At 38.3% G+C, this 23,863-nt stretch overlaps 1 protein-coding gene across 3 annotated transcripts in view; it reads right to left on the reverse strand.

Moving 5' to 3' along the window:
- Positions 1–225: 225 nt before the first annotated feature.
- zgc:162872 (BAR_ACAPs and ArfGap_ACAP domain-containing protein) overlaps positions 226–23,863 on the reverse strand; it is a 184,476-nt gene continuing 160,838 nt past the window's right edge. For 2 of the 3 annotated variants that reach the window (XM_051923635.1, XM_051923636.1), the window contains exons 18-22: positions 22,973–23,154; positions 13,151–13,260; positions 10,649–10,759; positions 9,336–9,397; positions 226–3,332 (exon numbers count right to left, since the gene is read on the reverse strand). In XM_051923635.1, coding sequence (XP_051779595.1) covers positions 3,106–3,332; positions 9,336–9,397; positions 10,649–10,759; positions 13,151–13,260; positions 22,973–23,154 — 692 coding nt within the window. In that variant the 3' untranslated portion in view covers positions 226–3,105. Of the gene's footprint in view, positions 3,333–9,335; positions 9,398–10,648; positions 10,760–13,150; positions 13,261–22,956; positions 23,155–23,863 lie in introns of those variants that run through there. The other variant, XR_007934257.1, reaches the window with a different exon arrangement.

Below are 23,863 nucleotides of genomic sequence, written 5' to 3' on the forward strand. Positions count from 1 at the left end.
AAAAATGTGACAGCTGAAAATTCTGTGTTTTGGTCTTCCAATCATTTAGACAGCTTCATTTACCAGGTCTGCTTTACATGGGGATTCAACAAAGCAGCATTGTGTCCAGTTGTGCAGGAGGGTGCACACAGGCTGGTCTGCCATAGCACGTGCAACATGTGCACGAATATGAAATGTGCGAGAGCAACACAGGGCTGTGTGCCAGTCCACCTAACTCTCTTCTCCTTTTACTTTCCCAGAAACCTGTGGCTCTCCAGATGAGAAGAGAACAAGATATGAACTACTGTACCACTCTTTTTGACTACATCACGGAGGAGGCTCATCCTCTTGAAATGACCCCTGTACTCTCGCGCTCTCATTGTTTCGCACATCTTCACCTACAGGGTGGTGCCAGCATGCTGTCGGCTACTTCACTGTAAATAAAGAATGAAAGACTGTACATTTTCAATTTATCTGTATATTTGTTTTGTTAATTGTGTTCGGTATGTTGGACTTTGTAAATGTAGCTTTCTGAAAATTGTATTTAAAATGCACTCATTAAAATAAAATGAAGCTTGAAGGGAAAAAAAAAATGAGCAGAGTATATGTTATGATTTTTAAACAAGTCTTGCATGATGGCTGCACTCCATTACGAGCTTGTTGCAAAAACAGAGAGGAGTAAAACCCTGAAGGCTCACCTTAGGAGTCACTGTAAAGAGGAGTGAGCACCCTTTCTATGTAAGGAAGTATTGGTTACTGAAAAAAATAAAACTAATTTTACAGCGCATCCGGAAAGTATTCACAGCGCATCACTTTTTCCACATTTTGTTATGTTACAGCCTTATTCCAAAATGGATTAAATTCATTTTTTTCCTCAGAATTCTGCACACAACACCCCATAATGACAACGTGAAAAAAGTTTACTTGAGGTTTTTGCAAATTTATTAAAAATAAAAAAACTGAGAAATCACATGTACATTAGTATTCACAGCCGTTGCTCAATACTTTGTCGATGCACCTTTGGCAGCAATTACAGCCTCAAGTCTTTTTGAATATGATGCCACAAGCTTGGCACACCTATCCTTGGCCAGTTTCGCCCACTCCTCTTTGTAGCACCTCTCAAGCTCCATCAGGTTGGATGGGAAGCGTCTGTTCACAGCCATTTTAAGATCTCTCCAGAGATGTTCAGTCGGATTCAAGTCTGGGCTCTGGCTGGGCCACTCAAGGACATTCACAGAGTTGTCCTGAAGCCACTCCTTTGATATCTTGGCTGTGTGCTTAGGGTCATTGTCCTGCTGAAAGATGAACCGTCGCCCCAGTCTGAGGTCAAGAGTGCTCTGGAGCAGGTTTTCATCCAGGATGTCTCTGTACATTGCTGCAGTCATCTTTCCCTTTATCCTGACTAGTCTCCCAGTTCCTGCCGCTGAAAAACATCCCCACAGCATGATGCTGCCACCACCATGCTTCACTGTAGGGATGGTATTGGTCCGGTGATGAGCGGTGCCTGGTTTCCTCCAAACGTGACACCTGGCATTCACACCAAAGAGTTCAATCTTTGTCTCATCAGACCAGAGAATTTTATTTCTCATGGTCTGAGAGTCCTTCAGGTGCCTTTTGGCAAACTCCAGGCGGGCTGCCATTTGCCTTTTACTAAGGAGTGGCTTCCGTCTGGCCACTCTACCATACAGGCCTGATTGGTGGATTCCTGCAGAGATGGTTGTCCTTCTGGAAGGTTCTCCTCTCTCCACAGAGGACCTCTGACAGAGTGACCATCGGGTTCTTGGTCACCTCCCTGACTAAGGCCCTTCTCCCCCAATTGCTCAGTTTAGATGGCCTGCCAGCTCTAGGAAGAGTCCTGGTGGTTTCGAACTTCTTCCACTTACAGATGATGGAGGCCACTGTGCTCATTGGGACCTTCAAAGCAGCAGAAATGTTTCTGTAACTATCCCCAGATTTGTGCCTCAAGACAATCCTGTCTCGGAGGTCTACAGACAATTCCTTTGACTTCATGCTTGGTTTGTGCTCTGACATGAACTGTCAACTGTGGGACCTTATATAGACAGGTGTGTGCCTTTCCAAATCATGTCCAATCAACTGAATTTACCACAGGTGGACTCCAATTACGCTGCAGAAACATCTCAAGGATGATCAGGGGAAACAGGATGCACCTGAGCTCAATTTTGAGCTTCATGGCAAAGATTGTGAATACTTATGTACACGTGCTTTCTCAATTTTTTTATTTTTAATAAATTTGCAAAAATCTCAAGTAAACTTTTTTTCACGTTGCCATTATGGAGTGTTGTGTGTAGAATTCTGAGGAAAAAAATTAATTTAACCCATTTTGGAATAAGGCTGTAACATAACAAAATGTGGAAAAAGTGATGCGCTGTGAATACTTTCCAGATGCACTGTATATAGCACCTTTTGTAGCTTATGTCACTATGGCCCTGCAGCTGTTCTCAGCAGGAGGTGAGGAGGAACTGAAGTGTCCCCTCCCGCCCATCTCTAAATCACTACATGCTGCCACCACACCCTCCCTCCTAGAAGACAGCTGCCATAACATATCATGTGCTGTCATCTCCTCCAATGTAAAGCTTAGCCCAATACAGTGAACCCCCCATACATGGAGATCAGGTTAGTGGAACTCCTGCCATAATCCTACTAACATTACAAATATAAACCAATGTGCGTCTCCAACAGCACAGCACAATTCTAGTAGGTCTACTCCAAGTCCTTAGTAGATCACAAGCAGCTTGTCCGTCAGTCCTTCCATCTCAACTTCTTTACCTGCTTTAGGGTCACAAGGGCCTCTCGCCTCTCCCCACAGCCTCTGAGGCACAAGGGAGGAATCAGGAACCTAGGGGGGACTCTGTATCTTGTTACTTTAAAACATAATTGTGTTAAGGCTTTGTCAAGTGAAGATGTCATTGTCCTATTTAATCTATACATTTCAAAATATTGAAAACAAGGTGCTGCTGACTGTACAAAACACAACGTACATGTGAGGCATGACTCCATAGGACTGTTCCAGTAGCCTACAAAAGGCTATTAAGAAGATGAATTGTAAAACTATGAGATTAGAAGTGTTAAAGAGTTGATGTTCCCCACATCCTGAGTCTCTCTCTCCTAATTTAATGAGACCATTTCTTCACAAACATCTTGAGCAGGCTCTTTAGGGCTTACTGCCGAGTCACCCTCCTCTTCTTTCTCACCATCTGTCCTATCTGGTGACACTTTTTGGTCTTCGCTTTCCTTGCTCTCTTTTCTAAGGGGACGGCGGGAAAGCTTTTCTGGGTTGTTGGATGCCATATGGGTGAAATCGCGGAAGATTTCTTGAAATGTTTCATCATCACCTCGGGAGGGAAAAAAAGAGGGACAGAGTTCAGGGAGAGATGCAGCACCAGTTAACAGACTGTAAAAGGAAGCTCTTGACAAAAGGGAATAATAATTAAAAATTATAACCTTATTTGTACGGATTTTTCTCAGCAAGCTCCTGCAGTATAAAATACACGTCTTGGGAATGCCCACAATATGGAACATAGCAAATCGTGTACATTTAAGAGAGTGCAGCAAAACAAAGCTAAAGAAAAGAAGTCTGAACTCCGCTCAGTTTAACTCTTTGGGTGTATAAAAAAACCTTTGTTGTCCTGCTGACACCCACATGTTGCACATCGTGTGTTCTTGAGGATTCCTCAAAACAAATCACACAAAAATACTCCCTCAGCCAAATGATTTGACCCATCTGGCATCATACCAGGGCAGCTCAGTGGCACACTAGTAGTGCTGCTGGAGAACACGGAGCACATCCCAGATACTCCTTGTGTGGAGCTCACATGTTCTCCCTTTGTCTGCACACTCTGGAGCACACCAGTCCAAAGACATGCAGGCCAGGTGACTCGGTGCTCTAAACTGGCCCTAGTGTGTGTGTGTGTGTGCCCATCCTAGGACAAGGATCCAGAACGTGTAGCTCCCCAGTAAACAAGCAAAGTAAAAGTCCCAGAAAGCTGCCTTTAATCATTAGCATTATCAATCGGTTTTCTCCTACAGCATGGGCAGCCAAATCTTGTCAATGCAGCAAGGCCAGACTTTAAACAGAATGCTAGTTAGGAGTGGGTAGCAAGAGCAAATGAAAAATTAATTAAAATTAAATCTTTAGAGAGTTCCAGTAAATACAGCAGGGGAAAAGAAGTATTGAACACGTCAGCGTTTTTCTCAGTAAATATATTTGTAATGGGGCTATTGACATGAAATTTTCAGCAGATGTCGGTAACAACCCAAGTAATCCAAACATAGAAAGAAATCAAAACAAATAAGTCCAAGTTATAAGTGATGTGAAATAAAGTGGAATGACACAAGGAAAATGTATTGAACACATGAGGAAAAGAAGGTGCAGAAAGGCACGGCAAGCCAAGAAACCAGCTGACATCTGTCAGTACTTAGGGGGCCATCAGGATTTCTTTCTATCAGTGCAAATGAATATCATGTGGTTTAGTCCTAATTGATGGCCTATAAAAAGGTTTCTCATTACCAAGGTGTCACACAAGAAGTATCTCATGATGGGCAAAAGCAAAGAGCTCTCTCAAGACCTTTGCAACCTTAGGTTTGTAAAACATACTGATTGCATTGGTTTCTAAACTTCTGAATGTTCCAGTGGGCACCATTGGGGCCATAATCTGGAAGTGGAAAGATCATCATTTCACCATAAACCGGCTGCTCCTCGCAAGATGTCTGACAGAGGAGTCAAAAGAATAATCAAAAGAGTTGTCCAAGAGCCAAGGACCACTCAGAGAGGGCTTCAGAAAGACCTGGAATTAGCAGGTACAGTTGTTTCAAAGAAAACAATAACTAATGCACTCAACCGCCATGGCCTCTATGCACACTCACTGCACATGACTCCACTGCTGAAGATCGTTTAAAGTTTGGTGCACAATATTTGGACAAGTCATTGAAATACTGGGAGAATATAGTCTGGTCAGATGAGACCAAAATTGAACTCTTTGGATGTTATTGCACACACCATATTTGGAGGAGAAATGGCACTGCACATCACTCTAAAAACATCATACCAACAGTGAAGTTTGGAGGTAGGAACATCATGGTGTGGTACTGGCAGACTTCATATAAATGAAGTAAGGAAGAAAGAATGGAGAAATGTACCAGTACATTCTTGATAACAATCTGCTGCCATCTACCAGGATGTTGAAGATAAAACGAGGGTGGACATTTCAGCAGGACAATGATCCCAAACACACTGCCAAGGAAACTCTCAATTGATTTCAGAGAAAGAAAATAAAGCTACTAGAATGGCCCAGTCAATCACTCTAGCATTGTTATACCATGGAAGACCCAAAGAGTGTCTGATTTAAAGAGAACATGCCGTAGAGCTGAGCGTAAATGGAGGAAAACTAAACTAACTATCCACTATGAAATATTGAAGGTTAAAATAACAGAATTCAATAACACAGTCCGTCTTGAGAGGCGCTGCTATTTCTCTAAGATTATAAATAACAATGCTAGTAATCCCAGAGTCTTATTCTCTACGATTGATCGTCATCTAAACCCTGGTAACGCAAAGGAATGCCTCCAAAATACTTCCAGTAAAACCTGTGAGGCTATTGCTGTATTTTTCAATCAAAAAATTAATGATATTAGAAATAATATAGTATATCTCCCCAACACTGAGGATCCTCTTAAGCCACACTACTCCGTTATAAACAAATTAAATACTTACACCAGGATAGATTTACCTGATTTGCAAAAAATAATTTCTCAACTGAAACCCTCCACCGGCGTCCTTGACCCAATACCAACAAGTTTTTTCAAAGAAGTATCAGGCGTGCGAATTGATAATATTCTTGACATAGTAAATTCGTCATTAGATACAAGGGTCTTCCCAGACTATCTTAAGACTGCTGTAGTTAAACCCCTACTCAAGAAAAATAATCTTGACCCCTCTGCTTTTGAAAATTTTAGACCCATCTCTAACCTGCCTTTCTTAAGTCAAATTCTAGAGAAGGCAGTCATTATGCAGCTAAATGACCACCTCAATAAACATGCCATTCTTGATAAATTTCAGTCAGGTTTTAGAACAAATCGCAGTACAGAAAATGCACTCGTTAAAGTAGTAAATGACTTGTGGGTAAATGCAGACAGAGGCCGTTCATCTGTTCTCATCCTCCTAGATCTGAGTGCCGCATTTGACACCATTGATTACAACATTCTTAGAAATCGCCTTAGTCAATGGGTGGGCGCCTCTGGCAGTGTCTTAAATTGGTTTGAATCCTACCTGGCAGGGAGAAAATTCTTTGTTAGTTGTGGTAATTACAACTCAAAGACACATGATATCCTATATGGTGTTCCACAAGGCTCTATCCTGGGTCCGCTACTTTTCTCAACCTACGTGCTTCCGTTAGGTCAGATTATCTCGGGGCACAACGTGAGCTACCACAGCTATGCTGATGACACACAGCTGTATTTATCAATAGCACCTGATGACCCTGATTCCCTTGATTCACTAACACAATGTCTTACTTGTATTTCTGAATGGATGAATAATAATTTTCTCAAGCTAAATAAAGAGAAAACTGAAATTTTAGTGATTGGCAATAATGGATACAATGAGGTTATTAGAAATAAACTGGATATATTAGGATTAAAAGTCAAGACGGAGGTAAAAAACTTAGGGGTAACTGTTGACTGTAACCTGAATTTTAAATCACATATTCATCAGACCACTAGGACAGCATTTTTTCACTTAAGAAACATAGCAAAAGTTAGACCTCTTATATCATTGAAAGATGCTGAGAAATTAGTTCACGCTTTTGTTTTCAGTCGACTAGATTACTGTAACGCACTCCCCTCAGGACTACCAAAAAAAGACATCAATCGTTTGCAACTAGTGCAGAATGCAGCTGCTAGAATCCTAACTAGGAAAAGAAAATCCGAGCACATTTCTCCAGTTTTGATGTCACTACACTGGTTACCTGTGTCATTCAGAATTGACTTTAAAATACTGCTTATGGTTTATAAAGCCTTAAATAATCTCGCTCCATCTTATATATCGGAATCTCTGACACCATATATTCCAAATCGTAACCTTAGATCCTCAAATGAGTGTCTGCTTAGAATTCCAAGAGCAAAACTTAAAAGAAGTGGTGAGGCGGCCTTCTGCTGTTATGCACCTGAAATCTGGAATAGCCTGCCAATAGGAATTTGCCAGGCTAATACAGTGGAGCACTTTAAAAAACTGCTAAAAACACATTACTTTAACATGGCCTTCTCATAACTTCACTTTAATTTAATCCTGATACTCTGAATATTCAGTTCATTATAATAACTATTCATGGTGGCTCTAAAATCCGTACTAACCCCTACTCTCTCTTCTGTTTCTTTTCCCGGTTTTTTGTGGTGGCGACCTCTGCCACCACCATCTAATCAAAGCATCATGATGTTCCTACATTGATGGCTTTGACTATCATCATCAAGTTCTTCCAGTGGGAACTCTAAATACAAAGAGGACTGTTCATTTATTGTTAGGTAGAATGCCCAGAGGGGGCTGGGCGGTCTCATGGTCTGGAACCCCTGCAGATTTTATTTTTTTTCTCTCCAGCCCCATCTGGAGTTTTTTTTTTTGTTTTTTCTGTGCCCCCTGGCCATCGGACCTTATTTTTACTCTATGTTAATTAATGTTGTCTTATTTTAATTCTTACTTTGTCTTTTATTTTTCTTTTCTTCATCGTGTAAAGCACTTTGAGCTACATTATTTGTATGAAAATGTGCTATATAAATAAATGTTGTTGTTGTTGACGACTTGAACCCAATTGAAAATCTATGGAAAGAACTGAAGATCAGAGTTCATCGAAAAGACCCCTGGAACCTTCCAGATTTGAAAACAGTCTGTGTGGTAGAATGGGCTAAAATCACACCTGAGCAATGCCTGCAACTAGTTTCTCCATACAGGAGGCATCTTGAAGCTGTCATTACCAACAAAGGCTTTTCTACTAAGTATTAAATAAATTTCAGTAAGCATGTTCAATACTTATTCCCAGTGTCATTCCACTTTGTTACACATAACTTAATTTATGGACTTGTTTGTTTTGATTTCTCTGTATGTGTGGATTACTTTGGGTTGTTACTGACATCTGGTGAAAATTTCATGTCAATAGCCGAATTAGAAATATATTTACTGAGAAAAACGTTGATGTGTTCAATACTTATTTTCCCCGCTGTAATGGTATAAAATATTAGTACATCCATTTCAGACAAAAAAAAATGTATTTTTTTTTTTTTAATTTGTTGACTGCTGATTAACTATGCACACAAACACGCCTTTTACCTACCAACATGCTTGTTAACATTCTGCTTCACTAATAGATTTGAGAGCAGGTATTCACTTTTCTTGAACCGATACAAGATCAGCTTCTTTGTCACTTGCTAACACACTCCACCACAATCAAGCAAACACAATGGTATACTGACTCAGTCAGTATGTTGCCCACTCCTAATGCCAGTCCACCGCAGGGCACACAAACACACAATCTTAAGAGACATCCACTCATATATACTGGGACAACCATGTTTTATTGTACTTATAATAAACAGAACAAACAGAATCATCCAGTCAGTCTGGAAACAGGACTGCAAGCCCGTATCTCTAGTGTTACCAGTTGTGTTAGTAAACTACAGCATAGACTAGAAGACTCTTTGTTGCAAATGTGAGAGACCCCACACATAATGATAGATTTCAGCAGTATTTTTGTTTTCTAGTCTGTCTTCAATTACTTGGCCCAAACACTCAAAGATGTTGTACATAAAGATCATCATACATCAGATTGACACACTTCGCACCTGAAATGAGACCAAATCTCTTACAATTTCAAAACAAACAGTCAAGTCAGGTTTCACTTGCTATGTTAGTTTGTGTGTCATTTTGAAGGGAAAAATCAAAAAGGAAAAATCCACTTTAGTTGAGAGCCCACATGTTTATTTGAGTTCTGCCACTCATCTCTCATTGGTGTTTCAAATTTGACGTCAAGATGTGTTGCACATGAAAAAGTCGCCCCCCCTCCCCCACTCCTGGAGTCACACATATGTTTAATATTTAAAATATGAAATTGTGAGGACTCCAAAAGTCTTGTGAGTAACTTGGTGAGGGTACAATGAATCTCTATGTACCTCACATTGCAGGATAATCCGAGAACACATACATTTAAGACTTGCCTGAATTTAGGACACCTTTTACAATTGTTGGAAGGGTCGACTCTAGCACAAAATCAAGCCGACTGTCCTATAACGTGTGCCTTGCATCAAGCTACACGAATCAAAATGTGAAACATTCGAACATTGGGTGACGTTACCTAGTGATCCAAAAATCCCCTCCGAGTCTCTCATCTCCTCATTCATCCGGGCAATCCGTAACCTGCAAGGTATGAAAGGACCAAATTAATAGTATGTTGAAACTGGCAATTTTTAAATGCAGCTGAGATGGTGGGACCAGGAGGAGGTAAATTACATCACAATCTCCCCTTCCATATGCCCAAAGAAGAACCCATCCAAGATAAAGTTGTGACCAGAGGCAGGGTGCCACTTTATGGAGGTTTGTCTCTCAGGGGAACAAGCTGGACAGAGATGGGGAAAGAGCAGTGTTACTGCATGATCTGGGCCACAGGTTGGAAGCAGTTAAACACGCTCATCTGAAGGACGTCTGTAATCCGTACGCTCCTCACTGAGAGCCACTGCAGCCATCCTGAGTTTTCGGTTCTGACTGATAAAGCTAAATGTCTGGTACAAACGTAGTCCTGGGGAGTAACCACAGGCTTTAATTGTAGCCCATTCCCTTTCAGTCACTCGTAAGTGAACACTTTGCAAAACAAGACTTTTTATTGAAGTAATTCTATTGTTAAACTGGCCAAATATTTGAGCATTATTATATAATGCAAACCAGTGTAGGCTTGTTATTTCGGTTCCTCCATCTTCATCAGTTACATTGCTAAATTTATTTTTCTATGAAAAATTCCATCAAAAATGCTATAGTGCTGGAAAGCTAGAGTAGGTCATCTATTGACACTAAAAAGGGTTATGCTTTCAGCACATGGAGTAAGACTACACATATAAATATATTTTTCCTTTAAGGAGCTCAAAACACGAAAGTATCCGCAATGAAAACATGTAGAGAAATGAATGCAAATGTGTCATTTACACTGCGGTGGGCTGGCGCCCTGCCCGGGGTTTGTTTCCTGCCTTGTGCCCTGTGTTGGCTGGAATTGGCTCTAGCAGACCCCCGTGACCTTGTACTTTGGATATAGTGGGTTGGATAGTGGATGGATGGTGTCATTTATAACCGGCCTTCAATTAATTTTTGCTGAGGTGTACCTACACTATGGCACACTGGCCAGGCAGTGGGCCCTAGTGGCTAAAGCACAGGGTTGCCAGTTCAGTTCCTATCAGAGACTCACCATGTGACTGTGAGCAAGGTCTTTAACTCACTAGGGTTCCAACTCTAAAAAGTAAATGTGAAATATGGTACTATAACTTGCAAAGCACTCAACTTCTATGAAATAAATACGATAAATAGGAAGAAATCCTTACTTACACACATGTGCACTTGACCCCAAGTAGCAGCTCTGCACAAATTGTTTCGCTTATTTCTGAGGTAACTAAGGGTACTCACAGCGTTACGATGTCTGCATGCGCAGCTTCCACTGCAATACTCAATGGATCTAGTCCTCTCTCATCGACTGCATACTGATTGGCTCCCCTCTTGAGTAACAGGCAGACCTGGCTGAATAATTAGAAGAACAACAAAAGGGTCATAAGCTAAAATGATCAACATAACATGTACAGCTTAATAAACACTGTTTAAAAGAAGAACCATTTCATTAGCAACTAAATGATACGTTTAACCACTAATTAGTCCAACTTTAAACAGTAATAGAGGGGTTTGTCTTTTTGCACGTTGCTGGCACTACTGTATGATTTTCAGTTCTTAATTTGTTATTAAGAAAATCTGCATATAAAGAGCAGAGGTGGCGCAATGTTAGTGGGCTCTGATATTGCAACTACAAGTAGTAAGCTAAAAAAAGATTAAAGATATTCCCAGGCTGAAAATGTTTCAGCTATATAGCGTTCATCAGGTGTGGAGAAGACACCCCTGTAACGTTGGGTCTCTAAACTTCTTTTCCTTTCAACATGGACACAACCCTTACCTTCCTTTGCAGATGTGCGCTAATGTGGCCCTTCCCTAACAAACTATAATTCATTAAAATTAAGGTGTCATCAAATGACATTCATTTTTTATATAAAACAGTAAGTTTTCATAATAATGCACCAAGTCATTTTAACATAAATAAAAATAAACCTTTTGATTTGAATAGAATTTCTCAGTAGCAATGCTTTTCCACTAGATGGCACTGCTGCATATTTCTTTTACGAGCTGTTAAAAAGATTGTAAGAAAACATTTTGCACTTGTGTCTTGACAGAAAAAGTCCTGTCATGTAAATTTTCCATCCAGAAATGAGCAAGAATAATGTTTCAATTTACTTTATTTTTGTGCTAAATTACAGCATTCTAGTTAACTCAATTTGCAATTTTATAACTAGAATAACTTTCAAGTTTACATACTTTAGTCTGCTGTGATAGGATTCGTATCTGATTTTAGTAAAAAGAGGAGCTTAACAATAAGGAAACGTCAAACAAATACACACAGATCTTCACAAACTGAAAGACTAGCCCACTGGTAAATACAGCATGATGAATTAAAGAATAATACAGTAATAAATCACCACTATTAGCACTGGATTTGGTAAATATCAAATAACACTGCAAATTAACACTTTTATTAGCATTCATTGTTGTTGTATATTTCACTGTTTACAACAGAGTACTTTTGTTGTGCTCCTAAACTTGAGTGCTTACTTGGGTATGCCTATTGCACCGAGGAGGCACAGAGTTGTGTTACACTGCCAAAATGCAGCAGTCTCCTAACTCCGTGTACAGCAGATTTTTCTCTGCAACTCCAAACCCATTAATTTTAGCGATTAATGCTGCTTAGTGAGGTAGGCCCAGACAACAGGACTGCAATAAAACAAAATATTTCAGAAAAGCTAACAGGATACAAACTCAAGCACTCTAATCTACAATATGAATTATTTTTACACTTTTCAAAGGTGTATGCCGGATGCGTTCATAAATGCTGAATGAAATTATAACATTCAATTTACATGAAACTTATTTTGAGGAATATTTCACTTGTATTTTAAAAACAATAAACAACTTCTCTGGGGTGCTCAGTCCACTGGGGTTTGTCAGGGATGGGCACCATCTGGATTGCACAGTCTAGAGTAAAGCACAAGACCTCCATTAAAAGGAAGTGCCAGAGGCCAAAGGAGAAGTCCTGCACAGTGCTGTGTCAAGAGAGAGATCCTAGCCACTAAAGAGCACAAATGTGAACTCACAGGACACTGCTGTCTCTTTAATAGAGCGCTCAGCTACGAAGCAGTCTGAGGGCTACTGAAGGTTAGGAATAAAGGAACATTTGGAGCCACTGGAAGGCATTCTAGCCTGGTATCTATAATTTAAAGCTGTGCAACCCATGAATTATAAATAAGCATGGGGTGTAATGAAATGTTATCCTGGTTGCTTGTGGGGTTAGTGTTAAAGAAGCACTGCGCTAAACACAACATAAAAAAAGTCAAACAGCTAGGAAGAAGCGGTCAATTATGTGAATGGGAGAGGGATGAGAGGAAAGAAAAGAACTCCTTGGTGGTACCTGGTTTATTGGCCATGTGGGCCAGTTACCCCCTAGTCTGCTTTTGTTTTTTCAGTTACTTAAACTACAGTACATGCACTGTTAAAAATGTGGGAACAGCCCTGTTTTGCTTTATGAATACTGGTTTTAATCCTACATGAGCTTAATTTTGTGTCTGTACCTTAAACATCATTTTGACACAACAAGAAACTCTTAAATAAAAGATGCCAACATTAATGATGTTTCTTTGGTATTTATCCAACTGCCTTGCTATTTTTTGGTAACCAAACTTCTAGCACGTTTCAATGCAGATGAAACATAATAAAAATTCTGACTCTACAAATGAAAAAAAATTAAGTTTACAATTGGCAACAATTCAATTTTTTTTGTTTTGTTTTTTTTTTTCCTTTCACCCTTTGCCTTACCCAGTGTGCCCTCTATAGGTTGCTGCATGCAAAGCTCCTTGACCACAGTTATCTCGGTAGTTAACATTTGCACCATTCAGCAGAAGGAATTCACAAGCAACGAGAGAATCCTAAAAAACAAAATGAATTAGAAAAATCAGTAGTCATTTAGGGATACAATATGACCACAATACCATAGAAATCAGTAAAATATCAACATTTCCCCAAATTTATATACTGTATGTACATTTACAGAATGTATTACTTGTGCTTTGGCAGGTTAGATATTCCTCACCTTATATGTGCAATCATCATCAGTAAATTAACTCTGTTAATTTTTAAAGGGAGGACAAAGCTTTTAATGCACTACGACGTTTACTTATCATGATTACACTTCTAGTGTCAGTCAGACACTAGGAGTGATGATGTCGAAGATAGTGGTGATAGTTTTGCTCTCTTCTGTACATTAAAACTATAAGTGTGATCAAGAATGTGATACGATATACTGAGACAGTGAGCAAAAGACAAGGTATGCACAGTGTAAGATTAACTGCTGTGTTTCTCTTCTCAGTTTCTAACTGTCACAAGGCTCAGATTTTGTTTTTCACTTTGTAAATGATAATATAACTTTATTCATTTATAGCACATGCAACTGGCTCATGTTTTATTATAAAATTTGGCAAAAAAATAATCATGTAGAAAGACAAAACTTGTCCAATTCAAAATACATGCTTAATATAATACTATGCGCTTCAATTTGTAAGCTATTAACTTACATGGAAGAGACAGAGCTACAGGTGTCAAACTAGGATCCAGGATGGCTTCAGTTGCTACATGTCCAATTCTTAGTTAGAAGCTACAGTATTCCTAGCCATTAATGATGCATGCTATTTAATTTATATGGTAGTTAATGCCCTCATCCTACCACATCAGATTTTCATTAACAAGCTTTGTGGGAAGTTACTTTGTGATGAACACCCAGGTGGAAACAGAAACAACTTGGCACTCTAATCAGCAAATGTTTTTAAAGAAGAAGCAGTGAAAGAGTAAAAGAAGAAAGCCTAGACTCTAAGTCTTAACAAATAAGTGAACAAAAATAAATCTTAAAAACTTACACTATTTTATAATTAAATAGCCAATTAAGATAAAAAACAAAGGCCTGCACATATTGTGTTATTCAAGGAATTGAGTTCATTGATTGCGTGGTTCCCAAAAATCAACTGATCTATATCAATATCTCTATATCTGTATTATATACACATACTGGGCTTTGAAATCACACAAAACCTATTGATCCAGTACAAATTTTATTAAATAAGATGCTTTTTAGGGATACTCTGATTGATTAGCTGTCGATCAGAGTCAGCCAATTTTCTCAAAAAAAAAAAAAAAAAAAGATGGGTCAAAAGGCGAATCACCAAACCGAAATTTTTAGCCCCTGCTCTTCAAAGCTTTATGGTAGTTTGGTTGCTATGCTCCTTTGCATGAGGTAATACAGTAGCTGAGCCATCATGTGCCTTTTTTTTCTTTTGGAGAAAACTTCCTGCAGTGTAAACAAACCGCAGCAAGTGGAGGCTTGTTGTATCAGAGAACAAGAGGCGATTGATATATTAGCTCTTGCATTAAAGAATGTGCAGTAATAATGAAGGGGAAAAAAAAGTAAATCAAAGAAGTCATCTTGTGCAACTAGACAAACCGCAAGAAAAGCTACTTTAAGGAATTCAGTCTTTTATTTTGTCCTTTAAAATAAAATGGACAATACTCGAGTTTAGACAGGGAGGTTTTTTAAAATGCAGAAGTTTACATTTTTAATTGGAAAAAGAAAAGATAAATTTCAAATTGCTGCTTAGTAAACAATAGGCTTTTTTCTTTTTAAAGGATTTTACTGTATTTATTATTTGTTGCTGTGTGTAATACAGCACAATTTTGGTAAGAAACAAGCACTACATAATTAAAATGTTAATCCATATTTTATAATTACACCTCAAGAATTATGAACGTCTAGCTGAAATACTGAAGCAAAAAAAAAAAAACAGTAAAATACAGTAAATGTATATTTAAACAGCAGTTAATGATTAAAAATTATTAAAATATATAAGTGCAAGTTTATTTACATTTAAGCATTGTTTAATTGCAAATATCAATTAATTGACAGTGTGAGAATTTATTTGTTATATTTTTGTTACTAGAAAAACTTTTTTTTTTTTTTTAATTAAGCCCTTTTTTAGATAGGTACATTACAGAAATAATTAAACAATATTTCAGCTTCTAATTATGAGAAGCACTTTATTTTATGTCATAAGTATTATGGATGAAAATTTTTGTACATATTTTATTAGTTAAATATTTTAAGGAAATTTTATTTAATATTTTATGGTCACTTAACGATACGCTTACAGAATTTCATTTTGTTAATAACAAATGAACAGTTAACACCAGAGGTTTAAATTGTAATTATAAAAATACACTATAACATAGCAGAAAAGGCTTCTAAGTGTCTGGTTATGCAGTAGCATAGTGTAAAAAGCTTCTTAAAGGGATAAAGAAAAAAAATGGAATTGGCCAATCAAGTAACATGAAAATCGGTGATCGGTATTGGGCAAAAAAAAAAAAAAAAAATTGATTGGCGCATCCCTGTTTTTTTTTTTTTTTTTTTTTTTTTTAACAGTTTCTGTGGTAGTAATGCTTAAAAGGCCAATAATTTGGGATACTGATTGCCCATGTACATCTAGAGATCCCTTTAAGATTATCGGTACTAAACCCTGGATTTTTGAAGGCGTCTATTTTGAAAGACATTTATTTTAAGCCTAACAGCAATATCTCTAACCAATCCTGAGACACCAGCATCACTTAAGTGACAAGGGACACTTAATTTGGCTCGATAAACAACTGATGTCTTCGTTATATGGACCATCTTAATAAAATTAGTTAATATATACATTGGCAATGGAGTGACAATTCATACAACAAGAAGTTTTAAAAGGTCAGCGTCTCATTTTGCTTGTTTTTTTATGCCATTAAAAGGGGATACTCAAGGCAAGCAGTAAATGATACAATTTCTGAACAGAATTGTACTTTCACCGAGTAATACTTTTTATGAATTACTTTTTGAAGTAATAATTAAAATGAAAAAGAAAGGAATGGGTGGACACGAGTAAAAAATCTGCCAGATGTTAAGAGTGTTACTAACACAAAATAAAAGAGGAAAATAAAAGGGTACAGAACAAGAAGAAGGAAATACATTGTACACTAACATATGTTGTCTGTGTGAGAGAGAGAGAGAGAGAGAGAGAGAGAGATGGATTGGATAATACTTTAAGAGTTATACGACCCTTTTATGCTAGCTTCTTAATTTTTATCATAATAGCTGCCAGTTTGCATTTCATTCTCTTTGCTCCAAAAAAAGATACTTGTAAAGTTCTTCTAACTTATCCTTACATCTACTTCCTTGTAATATTTACCTTCATTTTCCATGTGTCTAAATGTAACACAGATTAAAAGTAATGGTCATTATAATATTCAAATACTATAAAAACACAGCTTGCATACATCTTTAAAGCATATTTTTGTACAACATTAGAATAGAAAGCATAACATGCTCCTGCCTGGTTATGATATTCATTCTACTTACAACTCTTCAGATTAAGCAAGATTGTGATTATTTACTACTTCCCCACATAGTGTTCAAAGCCAGTACAAAATGTACCTAAAAAACAAAAATCTAATTTATCAAAACAGGTCTATACCAATAACAGAGTCACAAAAGTGAATACCATGACACATCATCATCATAGTGTAATGCATTCCTACTGTGGAAGCTATGTACGTTGTGGGGTCAAGCTAAAGTTAGAAAATGGGATTTATTAGAAAATGGAATGAACCTTAACAAAACTGAAAACATAATTTCTCGATGCATTTGTGCCACCTGAATGGATTCCAGCAGAATAAAACGTTTGGTTTTGTCCTTGCAACCAATTGTGCACCGCTTTCTTCACATCGTTATCTGATTTGAATTGACGACCGCCCAGATGTTTTATTAGCAGTCCAAAATGGTGAAAATCACACAGTGTCAAATCTAGTGAATAAGGAGGATGTGGTAATACCTCAAACTTCAGTTTTTCCATACAAGCCTTGGTGTTCTTAGCAGTGTGTGGGCAGGTTGGCATTGTCTTGCAGCAAAAGGACTCATTGAGACAGCAGTCCCTGGCACTTGGATTAAACAGCAGGCTTCCCATTGGTCTGCTACAAGTCACAGTAACTTGCACTAGTGACTGTAATACCCCTCGCCATGTAGTGTTCGACAATAACTCGGGTGCATGAGCGGTTTCGAGAACAAGACAAAACCTTTTATTCTGCTGGAATCCAGGCACTTCCAGGCAGGCAGCACAAGTGCATTGAGGAGGGTGGAGACTGCATTGAAAAATGACATTATCAGTTTTGTTGAGGTCCGTTTCATTTTCTGATAAATCCCATTTTCTAACCTTAGCTCGATTCCCCCTCGTAGCATGGAATTACTATTATTGTAAAGTGATGTTCACTTTTATGTAATTTTTTACTCAACACCAACTAAGCACCTATAAGAAAACTGAAATTTCAGCAGTCGAGTTTAAAAAAAACAAAAAAAAACGAAGAAGATTGCAATAAGGTTTATTCATATATTTACTTTCTAAACCCACTTATTCCATATTGCCAGCTGTACAGTGTTGTAACGTGCTGAAGCCTATTTCAGTGCTACCGAACATAACTTCCTGAACATGCTTTCTCACCAATACTAATTCAAGTCACCAATTAATCTAACATGCACATCTGTAGGCTGATCGGATAGTTCTGTTGCATGTATCTTGGGACTTCCTGGAAATGTGGATAGTAATATGATCATTTTGCCTACACGTACGTTATTTTCAGCGTTTGCTTGCAGTGCATCAGATAGTCCTTTGTATTGTTCCACGTGCAGACAGTTGATGTAATCTGAGATAGTTGAGACGCGCGCCCTCTGTTTTAACATACGCATCTACGACGTACTGTTGGAATAGTTTGCCGCTGGAGTGCAAAATACTAAATGTATTCCTCATTGCTAATCTGTACGCGTAAAATTGGCATTGAGTAAGCCTTATTCGCTTGGCGGTTCTTTTATCGGGAACATGTTGTAAATCTGTGTGCCAGCCAATGTCTCCGTAAGGGAATAAAAGTGGGTAAACCATAGGATCGCGATTCATATTGAGCGTGGAAATCTGTTTACACGAATTGCCTATGGGATAGATGCAAAGGTTCCTTTCGGCAGGCGTTTCGCCATCTTCTCCGACGAAAATTGCTGCAACATCAGTGTGACATGTCGAGGCATTGTATCGTCATAAATCCTGCCTAGGGTTTTCCTTGAAAACCATTCGTACAGATGCTTTTGGATTGGACTGAGCGATTTCATGCATGTGTTTGTATGATTTAGCGATTGGGTTGATGGTTCTGAGCATGGAATCTAGCTGGAGAAGTACATTTTCGCTGCATGCAGAGTTTGGTTTATTTTGTAAGCGTACTTCAGTAGCTTGCGCTGTGTCAAAAACATACAACTGTCCATATCCTGGAGAGGTAGAAGTGTTAGCATATAGTGGAGAGATTTGGTGATAAATTTGACAGTGTATTTTAAAACAGTATGGTCCGTGGCCAGGAGGTTGAGTTATCTGTGCACCCATGGAAGCAAACGCTAGAGAAGAGTTGTATTCTTGAATTTGTTCACGATAATTTTTAGCTTCTGATGTTTGCTGTGTAAGAAGCTGTTTTAAAGACACAGGTGGCTCCCGCAAAGGTGGTAAAGCTACTTTACCGTTGTGGCAGCACCTTGAGTACTTGTTGGATGTATTACGCTCAGCAGGCCAGTATAGTGCATGACATGGAAGAGGACGAATAGGAATCGAGAAATGCTGTGTGTGGGCGGAACCGGTTTTGAAGTGGAAACAGGACAAACCAGAAGAGAAATATATATATATATAAGAGATCAGCCATCACACTTTTTCCTAAATTTTCCATCCCTCCTAAACCACAGCATTCCCCATCTTTTCCTTTTCTGTTTCTGTTTTTGAGGTCTTACACAGTATGTCTGCCCCCTATGTGATACAGTTTAGGAGGAGTATGACAGACTGATGGTTTGTTGTTATTAAATAGAAATAAAAATTTAAAACAATAAAGAACAACAAATGACTAAACTGACAACTTTAAACATTCTCAAATGGTAGCAGCGGATATAACACAGAATACAACCCTGAACACCCAAAGTAACACTTATACAAGACCATATTAGAAATTTAAAAGGTGTTACATTTAGACATGTGGAAAATTAAGGTAAATATTACAAGGAAGTAGATGTCAAGATAAGTTAGAAAAACTTTACAAGTATCTTTTTTTGGAGCAAAGAGAATGAAATGCAAACTGGCAGCTATTATCTTAAAAATTAAGAAGCTAGCATAAAAGGGTAGTATAACTCTTTAAAGTATTATCCATTTCTGTTTGAATAACTGACTGTGCAAAATCAAAAATAAGCCAAAGGCATCACTCTCTCTCTCTCACACAGAAAACATATGTGGGTGTACTCTTAAGAAAAATGTATCCACTATGAAATGTTGGCCAGGTGACATATCTTTCAAGGCTGGGAATCAGTCTGGCTGAACAAAACACACTGCCAAAACCATAAAGCATCTTAATCATTTGTAAATGATTTTGACTATCACTTATCCTTAAACAATGGAACTCTTTATGAAGAAGGAAAAAGATGTGATACAGCACAGATGCCATCCTGGGATCACACATTGCATGGTAAAGCAGACAACTGGGAAAGAGCAACTCCCTCACTCACAGCTGGGCTCATGTCGATTAGGGTCTGTAGAATCTAGCTAACACTCTATATTGAATATACAGCAATAATATCACAATCCTAACCAAAAAATATTTTGAATTCCAGAGGTTAACTTTCTTAAAAGTGTGCATCACAGTGGAGATTGTTTTCCCTTTGCTACTTTGCCTACAGAATATTCTTCCCATAAAGTCATTCAGTATTTCTATGTTTAACTTTTAATTAAAGCTAGAAAAAATGTATATATATTTTTTGATATTATACTGGTGCATACTGCAATTCTTATTTACCATATAACAACACTTAAAGGGGACTGGATAACATTTCATGTTATATAAATGAAAATATATGTTTTATAGGAAAAGAGTGTTACACATCCTTTTAAAACAAAGGAATAAATATGCTTCATCCTCAAAATAAATTATAAAACCTGCATATAATCAATTTCACCAAGCTTTTATACTTTTGTATCATACAAAGGTGCTATATGCATAAAGAGTATTATTAATTTTAATATAGTGATCATGCAAGTTCCAAAGAGGGGGGTTTATAAAAATGCTTTAAATAAAAATGTGCTTTGTGAAAAGAACAATTGAAATGTACTTATTATTAACTTTAAAATAAAAAGATAAGTTTTCATATATGTGGCTGTAGCAGCAAGAACTTGTAAACCATTTAAGATATTGACAAATACTTCCTAAATACATACAGAATGACTGCGTGCAATGCAGGGCAAGTATTTTACAAAGCAAGCATATTCAAAACAGTCAGAGACACATGAATGTTGCCATTAAGATATACAGTGCATCCGGAAAGTACTCACAGTGCATCACTTTTCCATATTTTGTTATGTTACAGCCTTATTCCAAAATGAATTAAATTCATATTTTTCCTCAGAATTCTACACACAACACCCCATAATGCCAACGTGAAAAAACTTTACTTGAGATTTTTGCGAATTTATTAAAAATAAAAAAATTGAGAAAGCACATGTACATAAGTATTCACAACCTTTGCCAAGAAGCTCAAAATTGAGCTCAGGTGCATCCTGTTTCCCCTGATCATCCTTGAGATGTTTCTGCAGCTTAATTGGAGTCCACCTGTGGTAAATTCAGTTGATTGGACATGATTTGGAAAGGCACACACCTGTCTATATAAGGTCCCACAGTTGACAGTTCATGTCAGAGCACAAACCAAGCATGAAGTCAAAGGAATTGTCTGTAGACCTCCGAGACAGGATTGTCTCGAGGCACAAATCTGGGGAAGGTTACAGAAAAATTTCTGCTGCTTTGAAGGTCCCAATGAGTACAGTGGCCTCCATCATCCGTAAGTGGAAGAAGTTCGAAACCACCAGGACTCTTCCTAGAGCTGGCCGGCCATCTAAACTGAGCGATCGGAGGAGAAGGGCCTTAGTCAGGGAGGTGACCAAGAACCCGATGGTCACTCTGTCAGAGCTCCAGAGGTCCTCTGTGGAGAGAGGAGAACCTTCCAGAAGGACAACCATCTCTGCAGCAATCCACCAATCAGGCCTGTATGGTAGAGTGGCCAGATGGATGCCACTCCTTAGTAAAAGGCACATGGCAGCCCGCCTGGAGTTTCCCAAAAGGCACCTGAAGGACTCTCAGACCATGAGAAAGAAAATTCTCTGGTCTGATGAGACAAAGATTGAACTCTTTGGTGTGAATGCCAGGCGTCACGTTTGGAGGAAACCAGGCACCGCTCATCAGCAGGCCAATACCATTCCTACAGTGAAACATGGTGGTGGCAGCATCATGCTGTGGAGATGTTTTTCAGTGGCAGGAACTGGGAGACTAGTCAGGATAAAGGGAAAGAGGACTGCAGCAATGTACAGAGACATCTTGGATGAAAACCTGCTCCAGAGCACTCTTGACCTCAGATCGGGGCGACGGTTCATCTTTCAGCAGGACAACGACCCTAAGCACACAGCCAAGATATCAAAGGAGTGGCTTCAGGACAACTCTGTGAATGTGCTTGAGTGGCCCAGCCAGAGCCCAGACTTGAATCCGATTGAACATCTCTGGAGAGATCTTAAAATGGCTGTGCACCGACGCTTCTCATCCAACCTGATGGAGCTTGAGAGGTGCTGCAAAGAGAAATGGGCGAAACTGGCCAAGGATAGGTATGCCAAGCTTGTGGCATCATATTCAAAAAGACTTGAGGCTGCAATTGCTGCCAAAGGTGCATCGACAAAGTACTGAGCAAAGGCTGTGAATACTTATGTACATGTGATTTCTCAGTTTTTTTATTTTTAATAAATTTGCAAAAATCTCAAGTAAAGTATTTTCACGTTGTCATTATGGGGTGTTGTGTGTAGAATTCTGAGGAAAAAAATGAATTTAATCCATTTTGGAATAAGCCTGTAACATAACAAAATGTGGAAAAAGTGATGCGCTGTGAATACTTTCCGGATGCACTGTATTAAGGTTAGAAAGCTGCCTTGTTCAAAAATATACATTGACCTGACTGACAAAAATACTAAAAGTCGTAGAAATGCCCTTACTATGCTGGATGCTTCCTCTATGACTAATAATGAAAAATAGCCAAGTTACTGTGAGACAAGCTTTATACAATGACCACATTTCTCCAAAATCCTCACTTAGGAAATCTGAGTATTAAGAATTTTTTGTGTTACCCCCAAAAAAGTAATAATTTTCATTTATTTTCATCTTCCTATAATCCACTTTCTTATGAGCTGGCATATGCTGCTCATGCAGAGTATGCATGACAAAGAATAAGTCATAGTTTCTAATGCCACTAAGCGTGTGTGGAAAAAAAACCAAAAAGAACCATTAAAGCTTTTTTGAATATCAAATTGCACATGCTCAAAATGAAAATTTAAAAAATTATTAATGTGCAGCTCTGTTAATAAAGGCATGTCTGTATTTTATACAAGAGATCAGATGATCAACATTTGCTGATGTCATCTACCATTTTATTCGGTTAACTACTGAGTCAGTGTCCTCACCACACTTCCGTCTCACCCCATGCATAGCACTGATTAATGGTGTGCGTCCTTCCTCTTCCTTGTTAGCCCAATTGATGTCCGCTCCTTGAGCAAGTGCGGCTGCCATATTACCTAGGTGGCCCTCCTGTGCAGCCTGATACAGCTGCAACCCAAGATGTTGTTCACTGCTGACAGTCTGTGATGCCACCAAGCTTTGACCTAGATTGGAAAGAAACAAGAAACCCTAATAAGAGTCCCAGACACAATTCCTTCATGCTACAGAAATGACAATAAACCTGGAAACTATTAAATCTGCAATATTGATCAGCACAAACATTTCAGTAGTCCATTAAATGCCATAGCCTAGAATTCCACTTTTTTTTTCTTTATCCAAAAAGTTCTTTAGTTTGCTAAAATAAACAGGGTGTCTCTGTAAATGTAATTTACAAGCTGCAGGGAGAATTAAAGCAAACTTCAGCACTTAGCTGTAAGGACACAGCTCTCTGACAAAATCAAAAGAAACACTTGCCAAAGGGAGTAAAGTGATGAAAAGTTGCAAATTACAATAAAATATGAAATGAAATTATAGTGATTCAGTGCCAAATAAGCTAATTCAGTAAGTTACAATGACCAAATATGGAAGTCCAAAATGAACTTTGCATTGTTTAATTGCTAATTACTTTCCACTCACTACACTATGCAAGTGTTTCTACAGTTGGACACTGCCAGTGTCTAGCAGCTTACCCAGTTGTCCACCCAGTTTTTGCTTGTGTCTTAACTGTACTTAATAAAACTACTTTCCTTAACAACTTATCAAGTTCTAAAAAACAGGACATGTTGTTCCTTGTAGAAACGTGGCAAAATCCAGGTGATTACTTACAACTAAATCTGCTTACCCCCGCTGGTTACAGTTACCTGTCCACACCCC

The sequence above is a fragment of the Erpetoichthys calabaricus genome, chromosome 2, assembly GCF_900747795.2.
Source record: "Erpetoichthys calabaricus chromosome 2, fErpCal1.3, whole genome shotgun sequence".
NCBI lineage: Eukaryota > Metazoa > Chordata > Cladistia > Polypteriformes > Polypteridae > Erpetoichthys > Erpetoichthys calabaricus.